At 43.1% G+C, this 23,385-nt stretch overlaps 1 protein-coding gene, 1 long non-coding RNA gene and 3 other non-coding genes across 21 annotated transcripts in view; 1 reads left to right on the top strand and 4 right to left on the bottom strand.

Annotated features, from left to right (window-relative positions):
* The first annotated feature begins 2,640 nt into the window (after positions 1-2,640).
* On the top strand, positions 2,641-2,831 carry LOC137220383 (U2 spliceosomal RNA). The gene has a single exon (XR_010941679.1). It is a non-coding gene; the product is annotated as a U2 spliceosomal RNA (small nuclear RNA).
* Positions 2,832-8,530: 5,699 nt separating this feature from the next.
* LOC137218396 (uncharacterized) lies at positions 8,531-11,844 on the bottom strand. Its single transcript, XR_010940687.1, has 3 exons — positions 11,722-11,844; positions 10,685-10,718; positions 8,531-9,008 (listed from the first exon to the last, which is right to left on the bottom strand). It is a non-coding gene; the product is annotated as an uncharacterized lncRNA (long non-coding RNA).
* On the bottom strand, positions 9,082-9,286 carry LOC137220309 (small nucleolar RNA SNORA73 family). The gene has a single exon (XR_010941613.1). It is a non-coding gene; the product is annotated as a small nucleolar RNA SNORA73 family (small nucleolar RNA).
* On the bottom strand, positions 10,829-11,032 carry LOC137220308 (small nucleolar RNA SNORA73 family). The gene has a single exon (XR_010941612.1). It is a non-coding gene; the product is annotated as a small nucleolar RNA SNORA73 family (small nucleolar RNA).
* A 5,785-nt stretch (positions 11,845-17,629) lies between the features above and the next one.
* Positions 17,630-23,385, bottom strand: part of PHACTR4 (phosphatase and actin regulator 4) — a 117,076-nt gene continuing 111,320 nt past the window's right edge. For all 17 annotated transcript variants that reach the window (XM_067725076.1, XM_067725077.1, XM_067725081.1 and 14 more), the window contains 2 exons: positions 22,790-22,866; positions 17,630-19,930 (listed from right to left, as the gene is read on the bottom strand). In XM_067725076.1, the coding sequence (XP_067581177.1) occupies positions 19,915-19,930; positions 22,790-22,866 (93 nt within the window). In that variant the 3' untranslated portion in view covers positions 17,630-19,914. The remainder of the gene's footprint in view (positions 19,931-22,789; positions 22,867-23,385) is intronic.

Here is a 23,385-nt window from a genome sequence, read left to right as displayed (position 1 = left end):
TCCTAACCAGGCTCTCTCCGCCCTGGCAAGGGTACAGTGGGTGTGTATTTTGAAGACCCCAAATTGGGACAAGAGGACTGACAACCAGAAAGACTACTTGAAATCAAGGTTTGTTTGGGAGAATCTAGTGTGGAAGGGACTGTACGGACAAAAGAGATTCGGATCCTCCCTGCTCTCAAGAGGCTCTCCATCAGAGAAAGATGAGAAATAGGACTATCAGCAACTACTCAGGGTGTGACAACGGTACGCACAAGGTTATCTGGCTCAGCCGGGGCTTAACAAAGGCTTTCCAGGTTAAGCCTAAAACGGCCGGGCATCCTAGGAGAAGCATCCCGTGCACTGACAGGGAGCGATGGGAGCCTGTGGTGGTTGTGGGAAACTGCCAAGGTCTGACTGGGGCAGAGGGTGCCATGCGGAGGAACTGGAGAGGGAGAGACAGACCATGGCTTCAGGGTATAGTCTAAGGAGGCAGCCTCTTCCCTGGGGAAATGGGGAACTATGGAACGGATTTAAGCACGTGAGTGACAGAAGCAGAGTTTTGTTTTAGAACAAAATGGAGAATGCAGAGAATGGACTTGGGGGAAGGGGAAACCAAGGGTGGGGGAGGGAGGCCAGACAAAAAAGATGAGGGTGTGAACTGAGGTTGGGAGCTAGTGATGGAAAACAGGCGCCAAGCCGACTACCCTGTCTTGTTAACACACTCCACTCCTTCTTCAGGACAGGATACAGTTCTTCAGGATTTCAAGTTCCCTGTGGTGACCTTTCAGGGCTTTTGATTGTGTCTGGGGGTTTCCCAGGTCAAAGGCGTGGCCTCTGCAGAAGGATATTTTCTCCATTTCATGTTGATTCTGACTCTGAAGGTCATTCTATCATACCTGAACTCTAGATAGACACTTTTTTTTTTTTTTTTTTGCGGTACGCGGGCCTCTCACTGTTGTGGCCTCTCCCGTTGCAGAGCACAGGCTGCGGCCGCTCCGCGGCATGTGGGATCTCCCCGGACCGCGGCACGAACCCGTGTCCCCTGCATCGGCAGGCGGACTCTCAACCACTGCGCCACCAGGGAAGCCCTAGATAGACACTTTTGATGAGTGTTTACCAACTGAGTTTCTTCTACACAGAGCCCACCCCAAAGCACTCCCCATCTTTAAGGTTTCTCACCTCCTCAAGTTTACTTCTGCCTCCATCAGGGACTCCTCTTTTGGATGTTACACTGTGAAATTCCTCCAAGTTTTAACCCTGGGATCTCTGATCTGTCTCTGCTGTCTTCCTCCAAGATCTTACTCATTCACATGGCTTGATGTAATTATAAAAATAACTATCATCACGTATTTTGTAAAACCTCTTACTTCAACTACAGAAACACATCCGTCCATTACTTCATTGGTTCCTCACAAAACCCTTGACAGTTGGAAAATGAAAAAAAATGAGGTTCAAAGAGGTTAAGCAAGTTTTCTCTGGGGTCATCATACAAGTGGTAGAAGGAGATCAGAAATCTTCTTTAGGGCCAAGCCATCGCCTTTTAACTGAGAGGCAGCCCACCTGGTCTGGTTCTGACCTCTACCCTAAGTTTTAGTCCTACGGCTCTTCCCAGAAGACTCAATATTCCAAATAAAACTCATTTTCCTTGGATCTAGACCCCCCCCACCACCACCCCCTTCATCCTTCAAGCCAAGGTTAAGGTTCTCCGAGAAGTACAGATTCAAACTTTCACATCTTTTCTGATTCTTCCCTCTCCTCTCCATCTTTTATTTCTGCCCCTCTGGTCTAAAGCACCACCCACCTGGCCTCTGCTCCCACCCCTCATCCTTTCCCCCTTCATTTCATTCCACCAAGATCCCAAGGTTAATCTCCCTAAATCATGGCTGTGAGACTTTGCCCTGCTTAAAAATCTTTAAAGACTCAGATATTTCTTCAGTGCTGTGCTAGGAGCACCAGGTGGCAAATGCCCCAAGCTGTTGGTTTCCTATTTCCCCTTTGGCGTCTGCACTGAACTCTGAGCATGCCCATGCTCATTCCTCCTTTCTTACCTTTCTCACCTCTCTTACCAGGTGCCTTCTCTCCTGCCTAGCTGAATTCTTGATATGTATATTTTAAGGCTCAAGTCAGTTGCCATCTCCATGAAGCCTTCCTAAGCCCTAATTATCTTTTCCTTCTTTGAATGCAAATATTCATTTTTTTCACACTCTATTATTGTTGTATTTTATTTATTGAACACAAACCATAGTAAGGAGAACAATCAATTGAATCCAACCCAGAAATGACACAGATGATAGAACTAGAAGTAAACGATCTTAAAAGTTATTATTACTGTGTGGCAGGGCTTTCCTGGTGGTGCAGTGGTTAAGAATCCGCCTGCCAATGCAGGGAACGTGGTTTCGATCCCTGGTCCGGGAAGATCCCACATGCCGCACAGCAACTAAGCCCATGAGCCACAACTACTGAGCCCACATGCCACAACTACTGAAGCCTGGGAGCCTAGAGACCGTGCTCCGCAACAAGAGAAGCCACTGCAATGAGAATCTCGCGCACTGCAACGAAGAGTAGCCCCCGCTGGCCGCAACTAGAGAAAGCCTGTGCACAGCAACGAAGACCCAACGCAGCCAAAAATAAATAAATAAATAAAAGATAAATAAATAAAAGGCCGCTTCTCGGCCTTTTGGCTAAGATCAAGTGTAGTATCTGTTCTTATCAGTTTAATATCTGATACGTCCTCTATCCGAGGACAATATATTAAATGGATTTTTGGAGCAGGGAGTTGGAATAGGAGCTTGCTCCGTCCACTCCACGTATCGACCTGGTATTGCAGTACTTCCAGGAACGGTGCACCAAAAAAAAAAAAAAAAAAAACATTAAAAAAAAAAAGACATTAAAAAAAAATAAATAACTGTATGGCATATGTCCAAAAGCTAAGTGGAGACATGGAAGATATAAAAAGACCCAAAGTGAGTTTCTCTCTCGACAATATCTAAGATTATAAATACACTGGATAGCATTAACAATAGATTAGATACTGGAAAAGCAACGATTAGTGAACTTGATGCACAGCAAAAGAAACTATCCAAAATGAAACATAGAAAAAAAATTTTTAAGTGAAAATAGTATTAGTGAACTATGGAATAACTTTAATAAGTAGCCTACTCTACAGGTAATTGGAGACCCTGAAAATAAGGAGGAACTGGGGACATAAAATACATGAAGAAATAATGGCTAAAAAATGTTCAAACTATAAACCTATAAACTATAAACCTACAGATCTGTGATTAAAAATAAATGTGGTCTTGGGACTTCCCTGGTGGTCCAGTGGCTAAAACTCCACACTTCCAATGTAGGGGGCCCGGGCTCGATCCCCGGATAGGGAAATAGACCCACATGCGTGCCGCAACTAAGAGTTTGCACGTTGCAGCTAAAGATCCCACATGCCACAGCTAAGACCCGATGTAGCCAAATAAATAAATACAAAAAAAAAGCTTTAAAAAAAGTAAAATAAATGTGGTCTGAACGCTCCAAAAGAAAGGCAGAGATTGTCATAATAAATAGAAAAAGCAAGACCCGGGCTTCCCTGGTGGCGCAGTGGTTGAGAGTCCGCCTGCCGATGCAGGGGACACGGGTTCGTGCCCCGGTCCGGGAAGATCCCACATGCCGCGGAGTGGCTGGGCCCGTGAGCCATGGCCGCTGGGCCTGCGCGTCCGGAGCCTGTGCTCTGCAACGGGAGAGGCCACAACAGTGAGAGGCCCGTGTACAGCAAAAAAAAAAAAAAAAAAAAGCAAGACCCAACCACATACTGCCTACAAGATATACACGTTAAACATAAATACAGTTGACCCTTGAACAACTCAGGTTTGAACTATGCAGGTCCACTTATACTCAGATTTTTTTCAATAAATACGTACTACGTACTACAGTCCTACACGATCTAAGGTTGGTTAAATCCATGGTTGCAGAATCACAGATACGGAGGGCCAACTGTGAAGTTATATGGGGATTTTCAGTAGCACTCCCATGTTGTTCAAGATTAAAAGTAAAAAGATAGAAAAAATAGATTAAAAGTAAAAAGACAGAAAAAGACATACTCTGGTAACACTAGTCAAAAGAAAGCTGGAGCAGCTATATTAATAGCAAAGTAGATTTCAGAGCAAAGAGTATTATTGAAATAAAGAAGGTAATTTCACAATGGTAAAGGAATCAATCAAAATGCACAATCCTCAGTATATGCAACGAATAACAGAGCTTCAAAATACGTGAAGTAGGGCTTCCCTGGTGGCGCAGTGGTTGAGAGTCCGCCTGCCGATGTAGGGGACACGGGTTCGTGCCCTGGTCCGGGAAAATCCCACATGCCGCGGAGCGACTGGGCCCATGAGCCATGGCCGCTGAGCCTGTGCTCCGCAACGGGAGAAGCCACAACAGTGAGAGGCCCGCGTACCGCAAAAAAAAAAAAAAAAAAAAAAAAAAAAAGTGAAGTAAAAACTGATAGAACTTCTAGAAGAAACAGACAAATCGACAACTATAGCTGGAGATTTCAATAACCCACTCTCAATATTACTGATAGGACAGGTAGGAAGAAAACCAGCAAGGATAGAATAGACTTGAACAACACTTTCAATCAATTTGAACTGATTGACATTTATGGAACACTTAACCATTCTTCACACTCCACCTTGATTTTTTCGGACAACAGTTACATACTCATGCCTTTTTTTTTTTTTTTTTTTTTTTTTTTTTTGCGGTACGCGGGCCTCTCACTGCCGTGGCCTCTCCCGTTGCGGAGCACAGGCTCCGGACGCGCAGGCCCAGGGGCTATGGCTCACGGGCCCAGCCGCTCCATGGCATGTGGGATCTTCCCGGACCGGGGCATGAACCTGTGTCCCCTGCATCGGCAGGCGGACTCTCAACCACTGCGCCACCAGGGAAGCCCCATACTCGTGCCTTTTAAGTGCACATGAAACATTTCCCAAGATAGGCTATACTAGGTTATAGAAAAAGTCTTGTTAAATCTAAGATGATTCAATCATACAAAGTAAACATATACTTAGGCCACAATGGAATGAAAGTAGAAACAAATAACAGAAAGATCTTTGGAAAACTCCCAAATATTTAAAAACACACTTTTGGGAATTCCCTGGCAGTCCACTGGTTAGGACTCAGCACTTTCACTGCTGTGGCCTGGGTTCAATACCTGGTCGGGGAACTAAGATCCTGCAAGCCGCCTGGCGTGGCCTAAATAAATAAATATAAAAACAATAAAAACACACTTTTACATAGTCCACAGGTCAAAGAAGAAATCAAAAGGTAATTTCAAAGTATTTTGAACTGAATTAAAATGAAAACATAACATAGCAGAACTTCTGGAATATTTTTGTTTTGTTTTTTACTTGTGGAATATTGTTAGAGGAGTATTTGGGAGAAACTAATAGCACTAAATGCCTAAACTAGAAATGAAGAAAATGTCTCAAATTAATCAGCTTCTGCCTTAGGGAACTAGGAAAAGAAGAGCAAACTAAACCCAAAATAAACAAAAGAACATAATAAAGATCAAAACAGAAATCAATGAAATAGAACACAGAAGAAGAATAAAGTCATCAACCAGCGTTTGCTATGTGCCAGGCCCAGTACTAGGTCCTGAGCATACATATATGGTCCCATTCTTTAAGGATAACTCAACTAGTAGGTTAGATGGACATCAACTAAAAAATAAGCACATCAGAATGCTAATAACGTTACTACGATGGAATGCTCAAGGTGCCCACCTTACCTCTGAGAGAAGCCATTATGGGTGCTTAGGGAAGGGGAGGTGAGAATGGTGGCTGAGTTCAGGCTCTAAAGATGCAGACCTTCATCTAAAGATGTGTGACCTTGGGCAAATAATCTAACCTTGATTGTCTTCCTTTTCTATAACATGGACATAAAAAATGTCCCTGCCCTGCATAGGGCTGTTGTAAGGATTAAAGAATGCCTAGCACATAGTAAATCCTCATCAAATGTCAGATACCATCATAAAGACACAGGTTCTGGGACTTCCCTGGCTGTCTAGTGGTTAAGACTCCACTGCAGGGGCCCAGATTTGATTCCTGGTTGGTTGGGGAACTAAGATCCCATCCATCAGAGGGAAAGACATGCATAAAGACAGAAAATGGTGAAAGACAGAAGTAACAGCCAGGAAGGGCTCCCGCTCCCCAAGAAACTGCACTCATGTCTTAGTATTATCCAGAGCCAAGCAGACATAGGCACATAGTAGGTTTATAATTTGTTACAACTGAAACCGAGTTTTTATGGTGTAGTGGGTACTAATTAGCTGAATACGAAGTGTAAATAGCTAATTTTCTCAAGGCATGGTATGATGTGGGTTGAGCACAGGCTCTGCAGTCAATTGCCTTGCTCAGATGCATGTTCTGCCACTTACTGGCTATATAACTCGTGCAAGTTCCTCAACTCCAACTTCAGTCTCCTCTGCAAAATGGGCACAAAGGGTACCTACTTTACAGGGGTACATAGAATATTAGACGAAATAATGTACGTATCTTACCACGCTGCCTTGTTCAAAGGTAACAGTATATCATGATACGGTTTTGGGGTTCAAATCCTGGTTCTATTACTAGTTCGGTGATCTTGGGCAGTACTAATCCCTCCATCTTCTCCCCTTTTCTCTCCCGAAGAGGTAGTGTTCTGAGTGAGATAAGCCTGGTTTAGTAGATCATTTATCTGTGGTGGCAGACTTTATTAAACAAAACTTTAATGGATACTATATCCCTAGTTGTTTGCTTTTAAGTCAGAGAATTTTCTCACAAGCTCACTGTACTTATAAGACTGTAAGCTTTTTTTTTTTTTTTTTTTTTTTTTTTGCGGTACGCAGTCAGAGAATTTTCTCACAAGCTCACTGTACTTATAAGACTGTAAGCTTTTTTTTTTTTTTTTTTTTGCGGTACGCAGGCCTCTCACTGTTGTGGCCTCTCCTGCTGCGGAGCAGCAGGCTCAGCGGCCATGGGTCATGGGCCCAGCCACTCTGCAGCATGTGGGATCTTCCCAGACCTGCATCGGCAGGCAGACTCTCAACCACTGTGCCACCAGGGAAGCCCAAGACTGTAAGCTTTTTTACAAATATTAACTCTAAATTCTCACTGCAACTCCAAGAGGTATTTTTATTGTCCCCATTCTATGCATAAGGAAACTGAGGCAGAGAGGTTAAGTAGCTTGCCCAAGGTCACAGGGACAAGTGGTATCAGGATTCAAACCCAGGCAGTCTCACTTTAGCAACTACTGCTATGACTATTGAGGCCTACATGGAGAAAAAAGCCAGAATAACCTTTTGTAAAAAGTCTACAGGTACGTATGTTGCAACCTGAAGTTCAGCGAAGGGTGTGACCTAGAATACTTGCTGACAGCTTTGCTTCAGCTACACTTGGACACCAGAAATGGATGTATTCCCCACCTAGCACCCAGCCCTACCCTGAGAATTTACACTAAAAACATTGTTCAGACTTTACTGTGCATCTATCATCCAAAGACTGTTTATGTGGGAATGCCAAGATGTGCGCTGGACACAGGGCTAACCCTGGGGATACAGGACCAGTCCACTTCCTAGTTGTAGATTTGGGCAATTATTTAGCCTTTCTCCTCCTGGGTTTTCCTATCAAAGCAGACAGATTAATACCCACTTCAGGGCTGTGATTAACACATGCCAAGTGCTTAGAAAAGCCCGGCACAGGTAAGCACTAAAGTGTTGCTACTTGCTCAGGTAAAGCAACCGAGGTTCTCCAATAATCAAAGCCACAAACTAGCTCCTATTCTTTACCCTTTCGTCCCTGAACGCTGTAAAACTGTACATCTGGACATTCCATGTGTTTGGGCCACAACCCACCAAACCCCCAAATCCCCCCCTTAAACCTGACTCCAATGGATTCTAAATGGGTTATTCTACCTCCCCATCTTGTAAAATTCACTTAATAGCCCCACCCAAGATCTAGACTCTACCTTCTAGATGGTTCCCCGCTAGTCCCCATCCTTCAGTCTTATGACTTCCCTATAATGCTGGCAGCCTGTACACAGGCTTGACAAAGTCCTACTGTGACTCAAGCATAGCTCTTTGACACAGCAGAGGATTAACTACCCCAACAGCTGCTTTTAACTTTTTAACATCTGCACCAAATCTTGTACAATGGTTAGGTCTCATCAGCATGAAGACCTCTCATTCAACACCCATGTCCAGTGGCCTAATGTATGTCTCTAAGACCATACCTTAAGTTACCTATTTACAACTGGTTAGGATACATGCATTTTCCCAAGTAGTAGTACACAAATGCCAATAATAAATGCAAGAGCTCAGGGCCTTTAATTAGTGCAGAATCAATCAGGTATTTACTGCTTGAACAAGCAGCTTCATTTATAGAATACTCATTTAGCAGTCATAGTTGCATAGAAAGAACCACATAGGGAATTCCCTGGTGTTTTCACTGAAGGGGGACCAGGTCTGATCCCTGGTTGGGGGACTTAAGATCCTGCAAGCCACATGGTGCGGCCAAAAAAAAGAACCACACAATTATGTATATAGTCACCTTTATTGTAATTCACCCGAGTACATTAGAAACTGACATGGATCTCTTTATTAAGACATGTAGATTCTCATGGGCATCTGCTTTCCACTTTTAAGAAAATCCAGTTTACTTGAGAATGGCCAAGATCTTAGTATCAGTACATCAAGTTTCCACCTCATAGGAAACCTGAAAGGGTCTCTTGGGACTCCCAGGTCACTACACTGTCCACAGATCTGCCCACACAAGTGTCTTCTGGAATTCCTTCTAAATTTCAAAAGGCACCTGGTTAACAGAACACTATTACTCTGCTGGTTTTTAAGGTGCAATTCCAGGGTTAAACATTGTGCTGAAACTTAACATTTTCAAATTGCCCAGGCTGATCTTCCAAAAATAGTGTATTACTCACTTTACTAATCTCCCTGCCAAATAAAGGCCCCCAAAGCATTGTTAACTGCACAAGTCAGGTAAGGCTCCTCTTCTCTCCTGAATGAAAGGACAAAAAAAGAATTAGATTCATACATAACAATCTTATTTCACTTTTAAATTTTGGTATACTAGATGTCTCTCTGCATGGTTTGTCTCCTCAGTCATCGTCCACAGGACTCTGAGAAGCTGTAGGAATATGCAGGCGCAGACTCAAGGCCCAGCTTCATCTCCAACGTTGTGGAAAGGGACTGTACATCATGGGGCAGAGCCCTATGCTCCCATACGCCACCAGGACAGAGCCCGGGGAGAGTGACCTCCCGGGGTATCCACATTGGAATGTCTGACTGAACAGTTACTGTAAGTTCCCATATGGACAAGTTTCGTTCTGAGAGCGGACAAAGTACAACAAAGTTAGCCTAGGTACCCAATTAACACGATCGACTATATAGTACTGTACTGTAATAGGTTTATAATACTTTTCACACAAATACATAAAAAACAAACACAAAGAAATAAAGTAAACATTTTAAATCTTACAGTACCTTGAAAAGTACAACAGCTAGCATACAGGGGCTGGCCTCAAGTGAACAGGCCATGAGTTACTGACTGGAGGGAGAGGAGGTGGGAGATGGCAGAGCTGAAGGATCATTAGCAACAGGAGATGGAGGGCAAGCTGCAATTTCACTCATGCCTGACACTGATGGCACAGGTTCTGGTCCCTTGCTGGATTCAACTCTATCTACCCTCCTGAAAAAATGATCCAGTGATATCTGGGTACTAGCTCTTCTTCTCATCAGATGACACAGTAGCACTGCATTGCATTCTGAATGGTTGCTGCAACTTTCGTGTACCATTCTATGTCCGGGTCCTCTGCCTCAAAAACCAACAGTGCCTCCTCAAATAAAGAAAACCCCCTTACCACTTCCTGCATCATGAATCTCTTTCATTCTTCAGCAGTACCACCTATGTCACTGCTGCTTTTATGCTTGTTTCCAGACATCCTGGGCTTGAAATACAGATACTGTCCTACTGTACTCCATACAGTACTGTAAAGTATACTAAAACACAACCACTTGTAGAGGATGCACGCGTGTGACAATGTACACCAGACACCTGAATTAACTTACGTGATTGGACATGTTTGCATCTTAAGGTTTGTATGTAAAGGACTTACTGTAACCCTGTTTTCAAGACATTTCATTTCCCCTCATCCCATACTACATGTACACCTGAGGGAAGTTCAAGTCCACCAGGATTAGCAACTGTTTCTAATAACTTCCAAAAGTTATGCTTTATCTATCATAGTTACTGTCATTGTAGACATATGCTGGCACAACTTAACCCTCCACATCACAGAAAGGAACTGTACAAGAGACCAAACCCTTAGTTCCCCTGGAAAGATCGAGAGGGTACACACATTACATGGCTCATGTGACAGCTTTGCTGTCTTTGGTTAAGTCATTCAAAATTGTTCCATTTGCAAAACAGAAATCTCTCCTCTATCGTGAGTATTAAAGATGTGAAGATAAGCTTTAAAAAGCCATCTTCCTGGAATACGAGCATACATCTAAGAAACTGTCAACATGCCTACGAAAAAAGTAGCAAAATATCTAGATGCATTGAACGGCAGCATCTTCATGAAATGGAACTGAGCTCAAAATGATCAAATGTCTTATGCAAAATGTTGGCAGGCAAACACTGATAGGCCAAAAGGAATTCGTAGATTTACTTACCCCGAATCAAATTATTTGGAATCCCAAACGAATGCTGCAAAACAAAGCAGGTAAGAGCTTTAATCCAGCAGTACACCGAAACTGATTAAAACAAATTTTTCATTCACTTCGGATCAACCTAGATTCAGATATGCTGCTCTAGAGAGCTGTTTCCTGCATGGTTTGTCTCCTCAGTCATTGTCCACAGGACTCTGAGAAGCTGTAGGAATATGCAGGCGCAGACTCAAGGCCCAGCTTCATCTCCAACGTTGTGGAAAGGGACTGTACATCATGGGGCAGAGCCCTATGCTCCCATACGCCACCAGGACAGAGCCCGGGGAGAGTGACCTCCCGGGGTATCCACGTTGGTCACTATACTTTAGAAATTAACTTCACCAAGTTGACAGCTACTTCGCAGGAGTATCTATAAGGGAGTAGATCCCAATCACCCCAGAGTGTCAACAAGAGTTGAGCGCAAGACTAACGAGCAGACACATCAATAATCTGAATTTTCAACCAGGTACTCCAAAGACATCTAGGAACCCCAACAGGCGATTAGCTTGCTGCCGAAGAACAGCAAATAACAGCCGTTATGACGCCAGTAAAGGCTACTACCTTTAACCCGATCGCCTGAAATAAAAAAATTGCCCCAAAAGAAAAAATAAATGGCACCAGAATTAAGAATAACCCGAATCGGGAACAAAATGGCCTGCATTCAACTCCACTGAAGACGCTAACGCGCCTCCTAGGAAGCAGCATAATGGCGCAACAGGAAATGAGGGCGGGCGCTGCGCACTTAGCTTGTGGGCGCGGAGGGTCGTGCCCTGCAGGCCTGGGAATTCTCGCGCTAGCGACCCTTGGTTACGGCCAAGACCCGCGGCCGGCGAGGCCTCCCCCGCCCACACCCGACCCGGCCCTATTTTTGCGAGTAAGGGTAGTCAGCATGGACGCCGAAGATTCGGAATCATTCTAAATACTATGATCCCCAAAGAAAAGGCTGAGTGTCGGACCTAGTACCAGACAAAACGCTGAAGAAGCAGGCATCTAATCACACTCACCTATCACCCAACGAAGATGACAATAGCCTCCCCCGAAAAGACCAAACGGTCTCAAGGCGTCGGTATTTATACCTTCTGAAGCCCTCGGAAGTCAAGAAATCTCTACTGCGCCTGCGCCGCGTCATGCGCAGTTAGGGAGTTAGAAATTCGCTAAGGGTGCTGGGACTCCACCGCAGGTTAAGCCCCACCCCTACCTGGCGTAGAGGCATCTCGCGATACTAGAGACTTCGCGCGGGACCTTGAAAGTGCAAGTTACAGAAAGAGAGGTTTTGAAGTATTTAGGCTGATGGGTAAGTGCTGGATCGGGTATTTACGGCTCTACGATCAGTTCACCAATCTGGAGGATAAGCCGTTAAATAAAGTCAAAAAACCTTTGGATTAATAAGTGTTCTGAATAGAAAAGGCATTTAAGCCTTGTCTGAAAAAAAAAACCAGAAAAAGAAAAAGGCATCTAGAGAAATGCAGTCTCAAAAGGGATTGAATCTACCCTGTTACGTGTGAAATAAACATTTGATAAATGGCGTTGGTAAATAAGTCGGAAGTACTAAACTGTACACTTAAAAATGGTTAAACTGGTAGATTTTATGTTACGTGTATTTTAACACATATAGACACCTAATATAAAGAAGGCAAGCAAAGAATCCTGAAGATAAATGTTACATGTGAAATATTGCAAATGCGATAGAATTCCGAATAAATGTTAGATAAATTGACGTAGAGCCATCACAGCTCTGCTATAACGAGTAGAAACATTTGTGGTGTTCTTCCTATAAGATTTCTGCTACAACGAGTAGAAACATTTGTGGTGTTCTTCCTATAAGATTTTGTGCTGGGTGCTTTAAATACATTATTTACCATCACAGCAATTCTAAGACATTGGTATTATTACCCAGTTAAAAAAATTTTTTTTAATAGCATGCATTTTCTTTCTTTCTTGCACTTATTTTTGGCTGTGTTGGGTCTTCCTTGCTGCGCGCAGGCTTTCTCTAGTTGTGGCGAGTGGGGGCTACTCTTCATTGCGGTGCACGGGGTTCTCACTGCGGTGGCCTCTCTTGTTGTGGAGCACGGGCTCTAGGTTCACGGGCTTCAGTAGCTGTGGCTCGTGGGCTCTAGAGCGCAGGCTTAGTAGTTGCGGTGCACAGGCTTAGTTGCTCTGCGGCATGTGGGATCTTCCCGGACCAGGACTCGAACCTGTGTTCCCTGAATTGGCAGGCAGATTCTTAACCACTGTGCAACCAGGGAAGCCCTATTACCCAGGTTTTAAGATGCGAAACAGGCCCAGAGCAGTGGTTCTCTAAGTGTAGTTGGCCAACTGTGGGGTCCCTGAGGTCAAAACTATTTCATAATAATACTTAGACTTTTTCTGCCTCCTTCACTATGTTGAGTCTACACTGATGTAAAATGAAAATGTGGGTTAAACTGCTGGTGTCTTAGTTTGCTTCAAAGCCCTGTCACCAAACTGTACTGGTGGTCATTGTATTCTTCATCAACACAAATTTAAGATTAAAAAAAAAGTCAGTTTCACCGAAGGACGTCCTTGGTGAAGAAGTAAAAATCATTAATTTTACTAATTCTTGCCTTTTGAGTATCTGTCTTTTATTATTTAATTATTTGGCTGTGTTGGGTCTTTGTTGCTATGCACGGGCTTTCTCTAGTTGTGATGAGCAGGGGCTACTCTTCGTTGTGGTGTGCGGGCTTCTCATTGCGGTGGCTTCTCTTGTTGCGGAGCACAAGCTCTAGGCGTGTGGGCTCAGTAGCTGTGGCTCACGGGCTCTAGAGCGCAGGCTCAGTAGTTGTGGCACACGGGCTTAGTTGCTCCACGGCATGTGGGATCTTCCCGGACCAGGGCTCGAACCCGTGTCCCCTGCATTGGTAGGCAGATTCTTAACCACTGCGCCACCAGGGAAGTCCTGAGTATCTGTCTTTTTAATATTCTATGTGACAAAGTGAGAAGTACACATAGAGCATTTATGCTGCATGTGAAAAGCTGATCTGCAGGAAAAGCACTTCTGACATTGTTTGAGTTGTGAGCTGAAAAAGCCACGTTTTTCATGGAATACTGTTTTATTTGAAAGAATGGCTGACATCTTTACCAACTATATATCTTGTGTGGGACTGGATTTTCTTCATTTACTTAAACCAAAACACCGTATAGTAACAGGTTGAATGCAAGAGCAGATATGAGAACTGAGTTGCCTTCAATTAAACCAGACAGTAAAGAGATTTGCAAAAAATGTAAAACAATGCCACTCTTCTCTATTTTTGGAAAATAGTTATTTTTCATACAAACATATTGTTAATTAACCTGTAATGGATTATTATTTTGAAATGTATCATAAATATTTTAAAATTTTCTCAGTTTTAATCTTAGTACAGTAAGTATCAATAGATATCACCAACAGATAGAAAGTTTTTTGGGGTTCTGAGTAATTTTTTAAATTATGAAGGGGTCACGAAACAAAAATGTTTGAGAACCAGTAGTTTAGAGGAAGAGAGACAAATAATTCTGCTACTTTTCTGGTGATATTGCGAGTATTCAGTTGCCTTTCAATCACTCATTCAACATTTACTTGGTGAATATGACTTAATTTGCTAGGCATTGTGCTAGACACTGGGGATTGAGATGAACCACTTTTTCTGTCCTTGAGCACTCACAGTGGGGGAAATAGACATGACAGCAAATTATACTACTATTTGATAAGCTCTGTGTGGCATGAATAATGTATTCTGAGGACAGAGCAACTGAACAATTGGCTAAAGGCTGAGAGGGTTTTCCTGGGGAGTTAAAATCTGAGCTAAAACTTGAAGGAATAGTAAAAGGGTGGAGTGTGGACGATGACAGCGTTCCAAGTGAGGAAACTAGCAGGCCTGTGGTCTCCCGGGAAGGGTGAGAGGTCAGCTTGATTAGGAACATCAAAGGGAGAACTGCCTGGGCTTTTCATGAGCCTGAGAAATAGGCAAGAGCTGAATACAAAGTATCTTGTGGTCCAGACAAAGTTTAAATTTTATCCTGCCGGTAACTAGAGGTCAATAGTTTTGAAGTAAAGGATTGCTCTGTCTTTGCATTTTATCTTTTTTTGGCTGTGCCACAGGGCATGTGGGATCTTAGTTCCCAGACCAGGGATTGAACCTGTGCCCCTGCAGTGGAAGTGCGGAGTCTTAACTACTGGACCGCCAGGGAAGTCCCTATCTCTGCCTTTTAGAAAGGTAACTCTAGTGGCAAAGTCGGAGGATAAATTGGAGAGACTGGAGGTTATAAAGTCCCGTTAAATTATGTTGGCTTTTTTTTTTTTTTTTTTTCGGTACGCGGGCCTCTCACTGTTGTGGCCTCTCCCGTTGCGGAGCACAGGCTCCGGACGCGCAGGCTCAGCGGCCACGGCTCACCGGCCCAGCCCCTCCGCGGCATGTGGGATCTTCCCGGACCGGGGCACAAACCCGTGTCCCCTGCATCGGCAGGCGGACTCTCAACCACTGCCCACTGCCAGGGAAGCCCAAATTATGTTGGCTTTGAACTTGAATGGTAAACAAGGCAAGAGGAGATAAAGGAATTGAGAGACATTTCTGAGGTAGAGAATGTACAGACTTTATTGTCCTACTGGACCTGCGAGGTAAGAGAGAAACTTGCAGATAATATCAAAGTTTCAGATTTGGGATGCTGAACATATTGTGGTCTCTAACTCTGATAACTGAGAAAGTAGGTGGTAGGGGTGGTGAGTAATGTCTGCATAGAAGGTGAATATAAGTTATTTTGTTGTTGTTAACCTGTTTATTGAATTGTGAACTGCTGCAAACGCTGCTGAAGTCTCACTCATTGCGACCCCTCTCTCAGCACCCCCTTGAAAAGGAAGGCTGGAGGTGCGTACCTTGGGAACATGTGGGTGTATATATGTCTACAGGGTAATTGGATATAGGGTTGGACTCCAAGCAAGAAATTCGAGTTGTAAATAAAGATGTAGAAGTTGTCAGAATAAGAGTGGTGACTGAAGTCATGTTGGAAGAGCAGGGAGAGTGATGAGAGGACATGAAAACCCAACATTTAAATGGTGGTCAGGGAAGAAGCCGGGGGACAGAGGAAGCATGATCAGAGGAGAACCAGGAGAGTGAGTGGTGTCTGACAAGTCAAAGAAGAAGTTTTGAGGATTAGAACATGGCCCAGAGCATCACATGCTGCAGAGTAGTCGGATACGTTTTGAGCTGAAAACAGGCCTTGGATGTGGCAGTTAACTAAGAAGACACTGGTAACCTCAGGGAAAGCCATTTTATTTTGGTTTTAGTTTATATTTTAATGAGTTTAGTGAACATGGCTTTAGAAATGGAAAACAGCATGTATAGACCAGAGGTCCTACACAAATGTCAATGTCAATGTCAATCAATGCAATGTTTACATCTGCATTGCTTCTTTTTCCTCTGTCACTCATTTAGTTCAAGTGCTTGGACTGTACAGGAATTTAAGTTGTTTAATGTTAGAATAGATTATGTGAAGGGAGTACGGGAAAAGTAGGTGATAGAGCAACAGGGGAAGGTTGTTTTTCTTGGTGGGGCAGGAAGGAGATAAACGCTGATCAAATAAATGAATTAATGGTGTGTGTGTGTCTCCTCAGTACCAGATGCAGAGAAGTTGAGGGTGTTTGTTCCTTTCATATGACCTCTATGCTTTATGAAGGAGGCAAAAATTCTTGGGGGAAGAAATTAATGGTACCCACAGAGGAGAAAGATGGAGCAAGCGGTCCAGGCTGCTGGTGTTTCCGTCTCTTCCCTTCACGCCTCTTACAGATGGAATTGAAACAGTGGTTTAGGCTGTGTTTTGGTTTCAGCACCTGGCTTTTGTTGTACATTCTCAACTTTTATAAGTAGACTTCCTATCCCACCCCCTCCCATTCAATATCCACTGGACTTGCCCTTTCTGATGGTGGTTTTCCAAACCCCTTCTCTGCAATTGTAGTCCTCTCTCTCCTGGGGTACAGTAATCAAAATCCTTACGGACGCTAAATTCATTGTTTCAGCAAACACTGGGCAATGTGTACCTTCAAAATACCCTTCTAGAGACAATGCGTGACCTCAAAAGGGTAATGGCAGTTTGAGGCCTCTTTGGAGGGCTAGTAGAAGGAAAATATGGGAGCAGGTGGAGGCCAATGGCATGAGCAGTTCTGACTCATGGTTTCTCTTAACCCTTGGTAAAGGGTGGTACAATAATCAAGGCCAGTCTCTGAAGTGACAAGTACGAAGTGAGTCATTGGTGGGGCCACCTCGAATGAAACTGGGCTGCTTGCCAGAGAGGAGTACATAAGCTACGATCTGTCCTATTGTGATGTCAGCCTGAGGTCTAATTATATGTGGTCCAGACACAGTAAGTCCTTGCAGGGACAACTGATTAGGATGCAATTGCTTTTCCTTGAATATATGTAAAGAGTGGTTACATAATTATCTTTGACTTTGGGGAGGTAACTTCATCTCTCAAGTTCTTCACTGGTAAAATGAGTGTACTTTCACTTACCTCCCAGTCTAGGTGGGATTAATAAAACCTAGAGCTGCACCTGCTACACAGTGTGGGGTTCATAGTTGGCTTTCCCTTCTGCAGCTTATTCTTTTTCCACAATTCTGTACAGACAGACACAAACATCACTGACCTTCATCTCTGGTTACATTTAATGTTCTTACTCTAATTTTCCCCCCTCATCTACTTCTCATTTAGGGTGTCTAGCAATATTTTAGGGATTTTTTTTTTTTTTTTTTTGCCACGCTGTGCAGCTTGCAGATCTTAGTTCCCCCGCCAGGGATTGAACCATGCCCCCTGCACTGGGAGCACGGAGTCTTAACCACCGGACTGCCAGGGAAGTCCCTTAGGGAGCATTTTTAAGCAACCTTAAGTCATTTGGAGTGAGGTAGAACATAAAAAATAAACACTACATACCAGAATAGTATAACTTTTTTAATTCTAAAATACATTAATAATTAACATTGATAGGAAGACTGATTTACAATGCAATTATTTATTTTACAAGGAGATTCTGTACATCAGGGAAGCATCTTGAAGTACAATACAACAGGCTTTTATTTCTTCTTTACATTATGATTGTGAATTGTTACTTACACGGAAAGAGAACACAAAATCCTCTTTATATATATATTTATATAAACACCTGAAAGACTTGACTCCCAAAGTATCTTGCTTCGAAAGAACATGAATGAGATGAAAGATGAACTAGATTCCTTGGTGGCACATAGAAAGCAGACAAGTAGCTCGGGAAATCAAATCCTGTTTCAAGCTTGGCACATTAAGGGAAAGGAAGGCGGTGAAAGGGGTTTGAAAAATGTCATCTGAAGCCACAGAGGATGCTGGCATAAGCCAAATAGTTTCCAGAACAACAAGACAGAAAGGTTAGAAGAAGTTAACGCTTAATGTGTGGCCACCTTATATACAGACCTCTAACAACTTTGTAGAATTGTCACTTATCTTCCCTTGGTCATACCAAATGTTAATGAATTTGAAGGAGATGTGGGCCCAGTGTATCTCCACAGCCATAAAGCACTTGACGTTTACTGAGAAATCCAAATACCTCCCTATTCCCTGTATGGAGGGAAGATATACCTTTTAAGGTCACTTTAGCTTTGTTTTAACCTGATATTCTGATTGTTCAGCAAATCTTACATGGACATGAAAGGAGGAAAAGAGAAAAATCCACTTAAAGATCACATACAGAACAACAAGGACTGCAGAAGAAATCAGAAGAAATCTGTAAGATAGCCACAATTTTCTGAACATTAAAGGGAAAAAGCCACATTTATCAGTTAAGTAGAAACTATTTTTTTCCCTTCCACTTAGAATGTACAGGAATTAGAGGGAAATAGTAAGGCTGTATGGTTTTCAGTAAAAATTCAAAGAAAGCAACTAAATCTTCTGTTTTAGGAAATCATATTAACATATATTACACATACAAAAAGGAGTGGGGCCTGAGTCAATGCCCAGGCACCAGCTGCACTGGCTACAGCTTGGAAGAGGAGTGAGTGAGGTGGAAGCTCCCAGAGAGGGTCAGCAGGAAGATCAGTGTTGGGAGTTAAGACAAAGCACACAGCAGGAGAAGGCAAACAGTACTGAGGAAAAGAGAGGAGCAGTGGGTCATGATCTTGCCCCTCCTAACTGCTTCTCCAAAGACCTTTTTCTATCTAGCACTCCACATCCCCAGGACCTTGCTGTGTTCTGGCTGGAAGTGTGGGGCTGACAGCACACAAGTGCTCCCAGAGTTGCTGCAACTCTGTTTTATGGGGGAAAACACATCTCTTGGTTAGAATGAGTTAGGGTATCATTTGGTACAACAAAAGTACAATAGCCTATAAAATTTAAGCCATGAGTCAGTTTTCTGCCAAGTTAGCCTCAATGTAAAGGCCTTTTTTGGTTTTGCTTTTATATACAGAAAACATATATGCTTTCTCATTTTCCCAACTTGGAATCTGGTTGCAGCTCAGACTGTTCAACAGACAGGAAAAACATAAGTTCCCATCATTTCTTCAAGATTTCTGTCTTTTTTTTACAGATAAAAGTCAGAATGACTTGTGCCAAAAGGAAGAACATGTCAGATCCTGAGCTTCTCTTGGGCTGGACTGCCTGAAGAGGACTGTCCTGCTGTGTCAGAAGAGGTATAGTGCAGTGCTTTCAGCTGACATGCCAGTGTGGTATGAAGGCTTCCCCTGGAGGTGGGGGCCACTTTTTCCAGAAGGTTGGGGGCCTCCAGAAGGTTTCCCCCACCACCAACTAGATGTGATGGCTAGAATTTAGCGCCTACACAGGTGGGTCTCACAACAGGACAGGGCAGGTAAGCCTAATCGTGCAAACTGTGCCTCAGCACAGGCAGTCATCGTGGGTGAGGGTGAGGTGCAGCCAATAAACCCTGGAACCTGCAAGTGACTCAGAACATTGGTGGCTGGTGAGGGAAGAGCCCTCAGGTACGCTGCAATATTAAAAGGTTCAAAAGCACTGACAAAGTGTTCAGCTTTGCCCAAGGCAGCGTATGAGAATCCATTCCAGTGAAATGCTACATTCACAGAAGTGCTGTTCACCCCAGAACTATATCCCAGAGGACTCAATTCTGGCTGCGCTGAGAAGTGCTGAAGTTCCCTCCATGTCGCTCTGGAGACTGAAGCAGCAAGGCAGCCCTGTTTTAGGGGGTTGCTTAGATCCTCTCTCAAACTTCAGCATCATGGACGGTGGTAGCTAAAACGGATGATCAAAAAGAGCCGAGTTACCAAATATCGTAGATTTCTTTGCAATTACAATTGACCCTTGAACAACAAGGGTTAGAACTGTGCGAGTCCAATTGTACGTGGAGTTTTTTCAATAGTAAATACCACAGAACTACATGACTGAATAGCCTGTGTAGGAAGTGGAACCATGGATACCAAGGTGCCACATATATGGAGGGGAGCTATAAATTATATGTGGATTTTCAACTGTTCAGAGAGTTGTGGGAGCCCCAACTCCTGCCTTGTTCACAGGTCAACTGTATTATCTTAAAAGTAATGAAATGAATGTTCCAACTGAAAAAGTCACCTGTCCTCCACTCTAATCCTACCTAACGTTTCTGTAGCAGCCGATACTCCTGATCCTCTTCCTTCCTTCTGGAAACTCTCTTCTTTTGACTTCTGTAACACTATCTTTTCCCTAGTTTTCCCTCTTTTTCAATTGCTTTTCCTCAATGTTTTCCTGGTTCATTTTCCTCTGTCCACCCTTTAAATACAAAACACTTTTCTCCTTAAGAACTACTATCTTTTTTCGTAAATTTGAATCTTTATACCTTGCGTTTCTCCCTGGACTCTAGGCTGAATATCCAACTGTCTTCTAGGCAGCTCCCCCTCCATGTGTCACAGGCTCATCAGACTCAACATATATAATTGACTTTCTAGTTTGTTCACTGTCTGCCTTCCTCTTTTAGAATAAAAGCTCCCTGAGGACAGGGACTTTATCTTGTTCTCTGCTATATCCCAAGCACCTAGCACTGTATCCATCAGGTAGTGGGTGCTGAATATTCACTGAATAAATGTCCTAAACTGTTTGCCTGAACTCCTTATTAACTAAACAGTCTTCAAAAATCACGTTGGAAATCTAAGGAGTCATTTTGATTACTTCCTTTAGTTCATCCTTGGAATCAACAGATTGCCAAATCTTGTTGATTCTATGCTTGAAATGTCTTTCAAACCTATCTTCCCTGGTCTGAGCTAGCAGCATGCTCACTCTATTTTAGTTGCTTCCTAATTGGTCTCCCTGCTGCTGGTCTCCCTGCTGCTGGTCATTCTTCCAAATCACCTTCCACAGTTCCACCAGGGCTTTTCCCCAAATACACAGAACTCCAATGGTTACCCAATATCCTAGCATGAGTCAAAGCTCTTCAGAACACGACTGTAACCCATCTTGCTAGTCTCACCTTCACCATGCTGCCCCCATCCATCCTCTGCTCCAGCTACATGTTCTATTACTCAGAACACGCATTTTCCTGCCTCCCAAAGTCTTGCTAAAGCTGGCAGTTCTGCTTACAATGTTCCTTCCTTCCTTCCTGTCCAAATAAATTATTTTACATAATTTAAGATGCAGCCTAAATGTCACCTTCTCTCTGACTTTCTTGTATTGTTGCTCAATATGGTACTTTACTACTAATACTACTACTAATAAAAAGAGCTAACACTGGACTTGCCTGGTGGCGCAGTGGTTAAGAATGTGCCTGCCAATGAGGGGACACGGGTTCGAGCCCTGGTCCTGGAAGATCCCACATGCCGCAGAGCAACTAAGCTCATGCGCCACAATTACTGAGCCTGTGCTCTAGGGCCTGAAAGCCACAACTACTGAGCCCGCATGCCACAACTACTGAGCCCATGTTCCACAACTACTCAAGCCTGTGCGCCTAGAGCCCGTGTTCTGTAACTAGAGAAGCCACTGCAATAAGAAGCCCACGCACCACGACGAAGAGTAGCCCCCGCTCACTGCAACTAGAGAAAGCCCGCGTGCAGCAACGAAGACCCAACGCAGCCATAAATAAACAAACAAATAAATAAATTTATTTTAAAAAAATAGCTAACACTGACATAGCCAGGAAATGGTGGAGTTGGGATACGAAACCTGACAGATTCAGGCCTCAGAATGACTAAGGCATTTATCATATGGATTGTACACAGTGGTACATAGGTCTCTTCCTGGATTAGACTATAATCTCCTTGCTGGCAAGTATGGTTTGTTATTTGAGTTCATATTACAGCACCCTGAATGGTGTTACTATTGTTCAAAGAATCTGCCTTCTCTAATCCTGTCAGAGTTCAGTACAAAAAAATTCTGTAGTTAAAATAACCATTTGTCTGTACTGTGATCGAAAAAAGTTTAACAATATTTTATTTCCAATTTTGCTTCTTCCTTTTTTTTTTTTTTTTACAGCAAACTGTAATTGTCATTATAACTTCTTTCATTTAGCCTCCTTTTATAAATGTTCTGGGAGTCACCTAGATACTTTCACTGATTCCATTTGTGGCTCGCTGAGTCTTTAGGTATGGGCTGGGTCCTTAATCACAACAGTAATTCCAAATCAAAATGCTTCTTGGCTTGTTTCATGATGTTTATACACTAAATTGGTAAGATCAAGTGTGCTAGAAAGGACTGAAACCAGAGAGGGCAGGCTGTTGTCTAGCTCAGCAACAGTTCCTCATCCATAACCTGGGACAGTGAAGTGCAGAGAAGAGAGCACCCAGTGGCTTTTAGTCATTCATTCCTTTCCCCACATCCTGGTTGTGCAAGTCAAGCACGTTACTTAACCTATTTGAGTCTACTTCCTCATCAAGAAAATGGGGATATGAACACACCTGGTATGTTTGCTGCAAGGATTAAATAAGATAATATACATAAAATGCCATATTCAATAAGGCATGAACTATGCCTCTTAGTTCTCATCTGTTTCTCTTAACGTAGTCTTCTTGCAATTAACACTGAGTGTTGTTCTTTTAACTATGTCATTAGAGTTCTTCCTAGCTGAACAACTCTGCTACATTTGCTTTCTGGTGGAGCTCTACTTAGCTCACAGTATTTGGGTCTTACCGTGTAAAATGTTTGCTCTCCTCATGAACTTCCATCTCTGAGCTTTTAAATTCATTTAATTCTTTTCTTATGGCGGCCTGCAGAGTAGAAACAAAAACGCTTCAGCATCTTCTGTCTGCTAGAGTACAGCAGTGTATCTGCCATCTAGTCTCTACTGTGCTTAACTCTGGGAGTGACTGCGACCCCCGGAAGGCAACCCAGAGGGAGGGAGGAAGCCAGGTCAACACATTGAGTGAAGCTCTGAGCCTGATGCATATCGCCTTTCCTGACACCCTTCATCTCATAATAAACCTGAAATCTCCAGTTAAATCGAAACACTTGAAGACCTCCAAAGAGATATTGTACTTTTTATAGTTTCCACAGCATGTAAAAGTGCTTTTCCTGTTATAAAAGTGAAATATGGGTAATTACTAAAATATTCCATCCAAACTCCCTCCAACCAAACATAACCACTGTTTAAAAATGTGTTGTATTTCCAGATTTTTGTACTCTGTGATGCAGCAGGGATTTTCTTCTGTTTCAGTTTTGGTGGTGGTGGTGAAGTCATTAGTATAAAGTTTTGGTTGGTACATCTTGGTATTTTGTACCTTAGATAT

The sequence above is a fragment of the Pseudorca crassidens genome, chromosome 2 (assembly GCF_039906515.1).
Source record: "Pseudorca crassidens isolate mPseCra1 chromosome 2, mPseCra1.hap1, whole genome shotgun sequence".
NCBI lineage: Eukaryota > Metazoa > Chordata > Mammalia > Artiodactyla > Delphinidae > Pseudorca > Pseudorca crassidens.
Note: the sequence above shows the minus strand (reverse complement) of the source record. Positions and strands in the feature narration are given on the sequence as shown.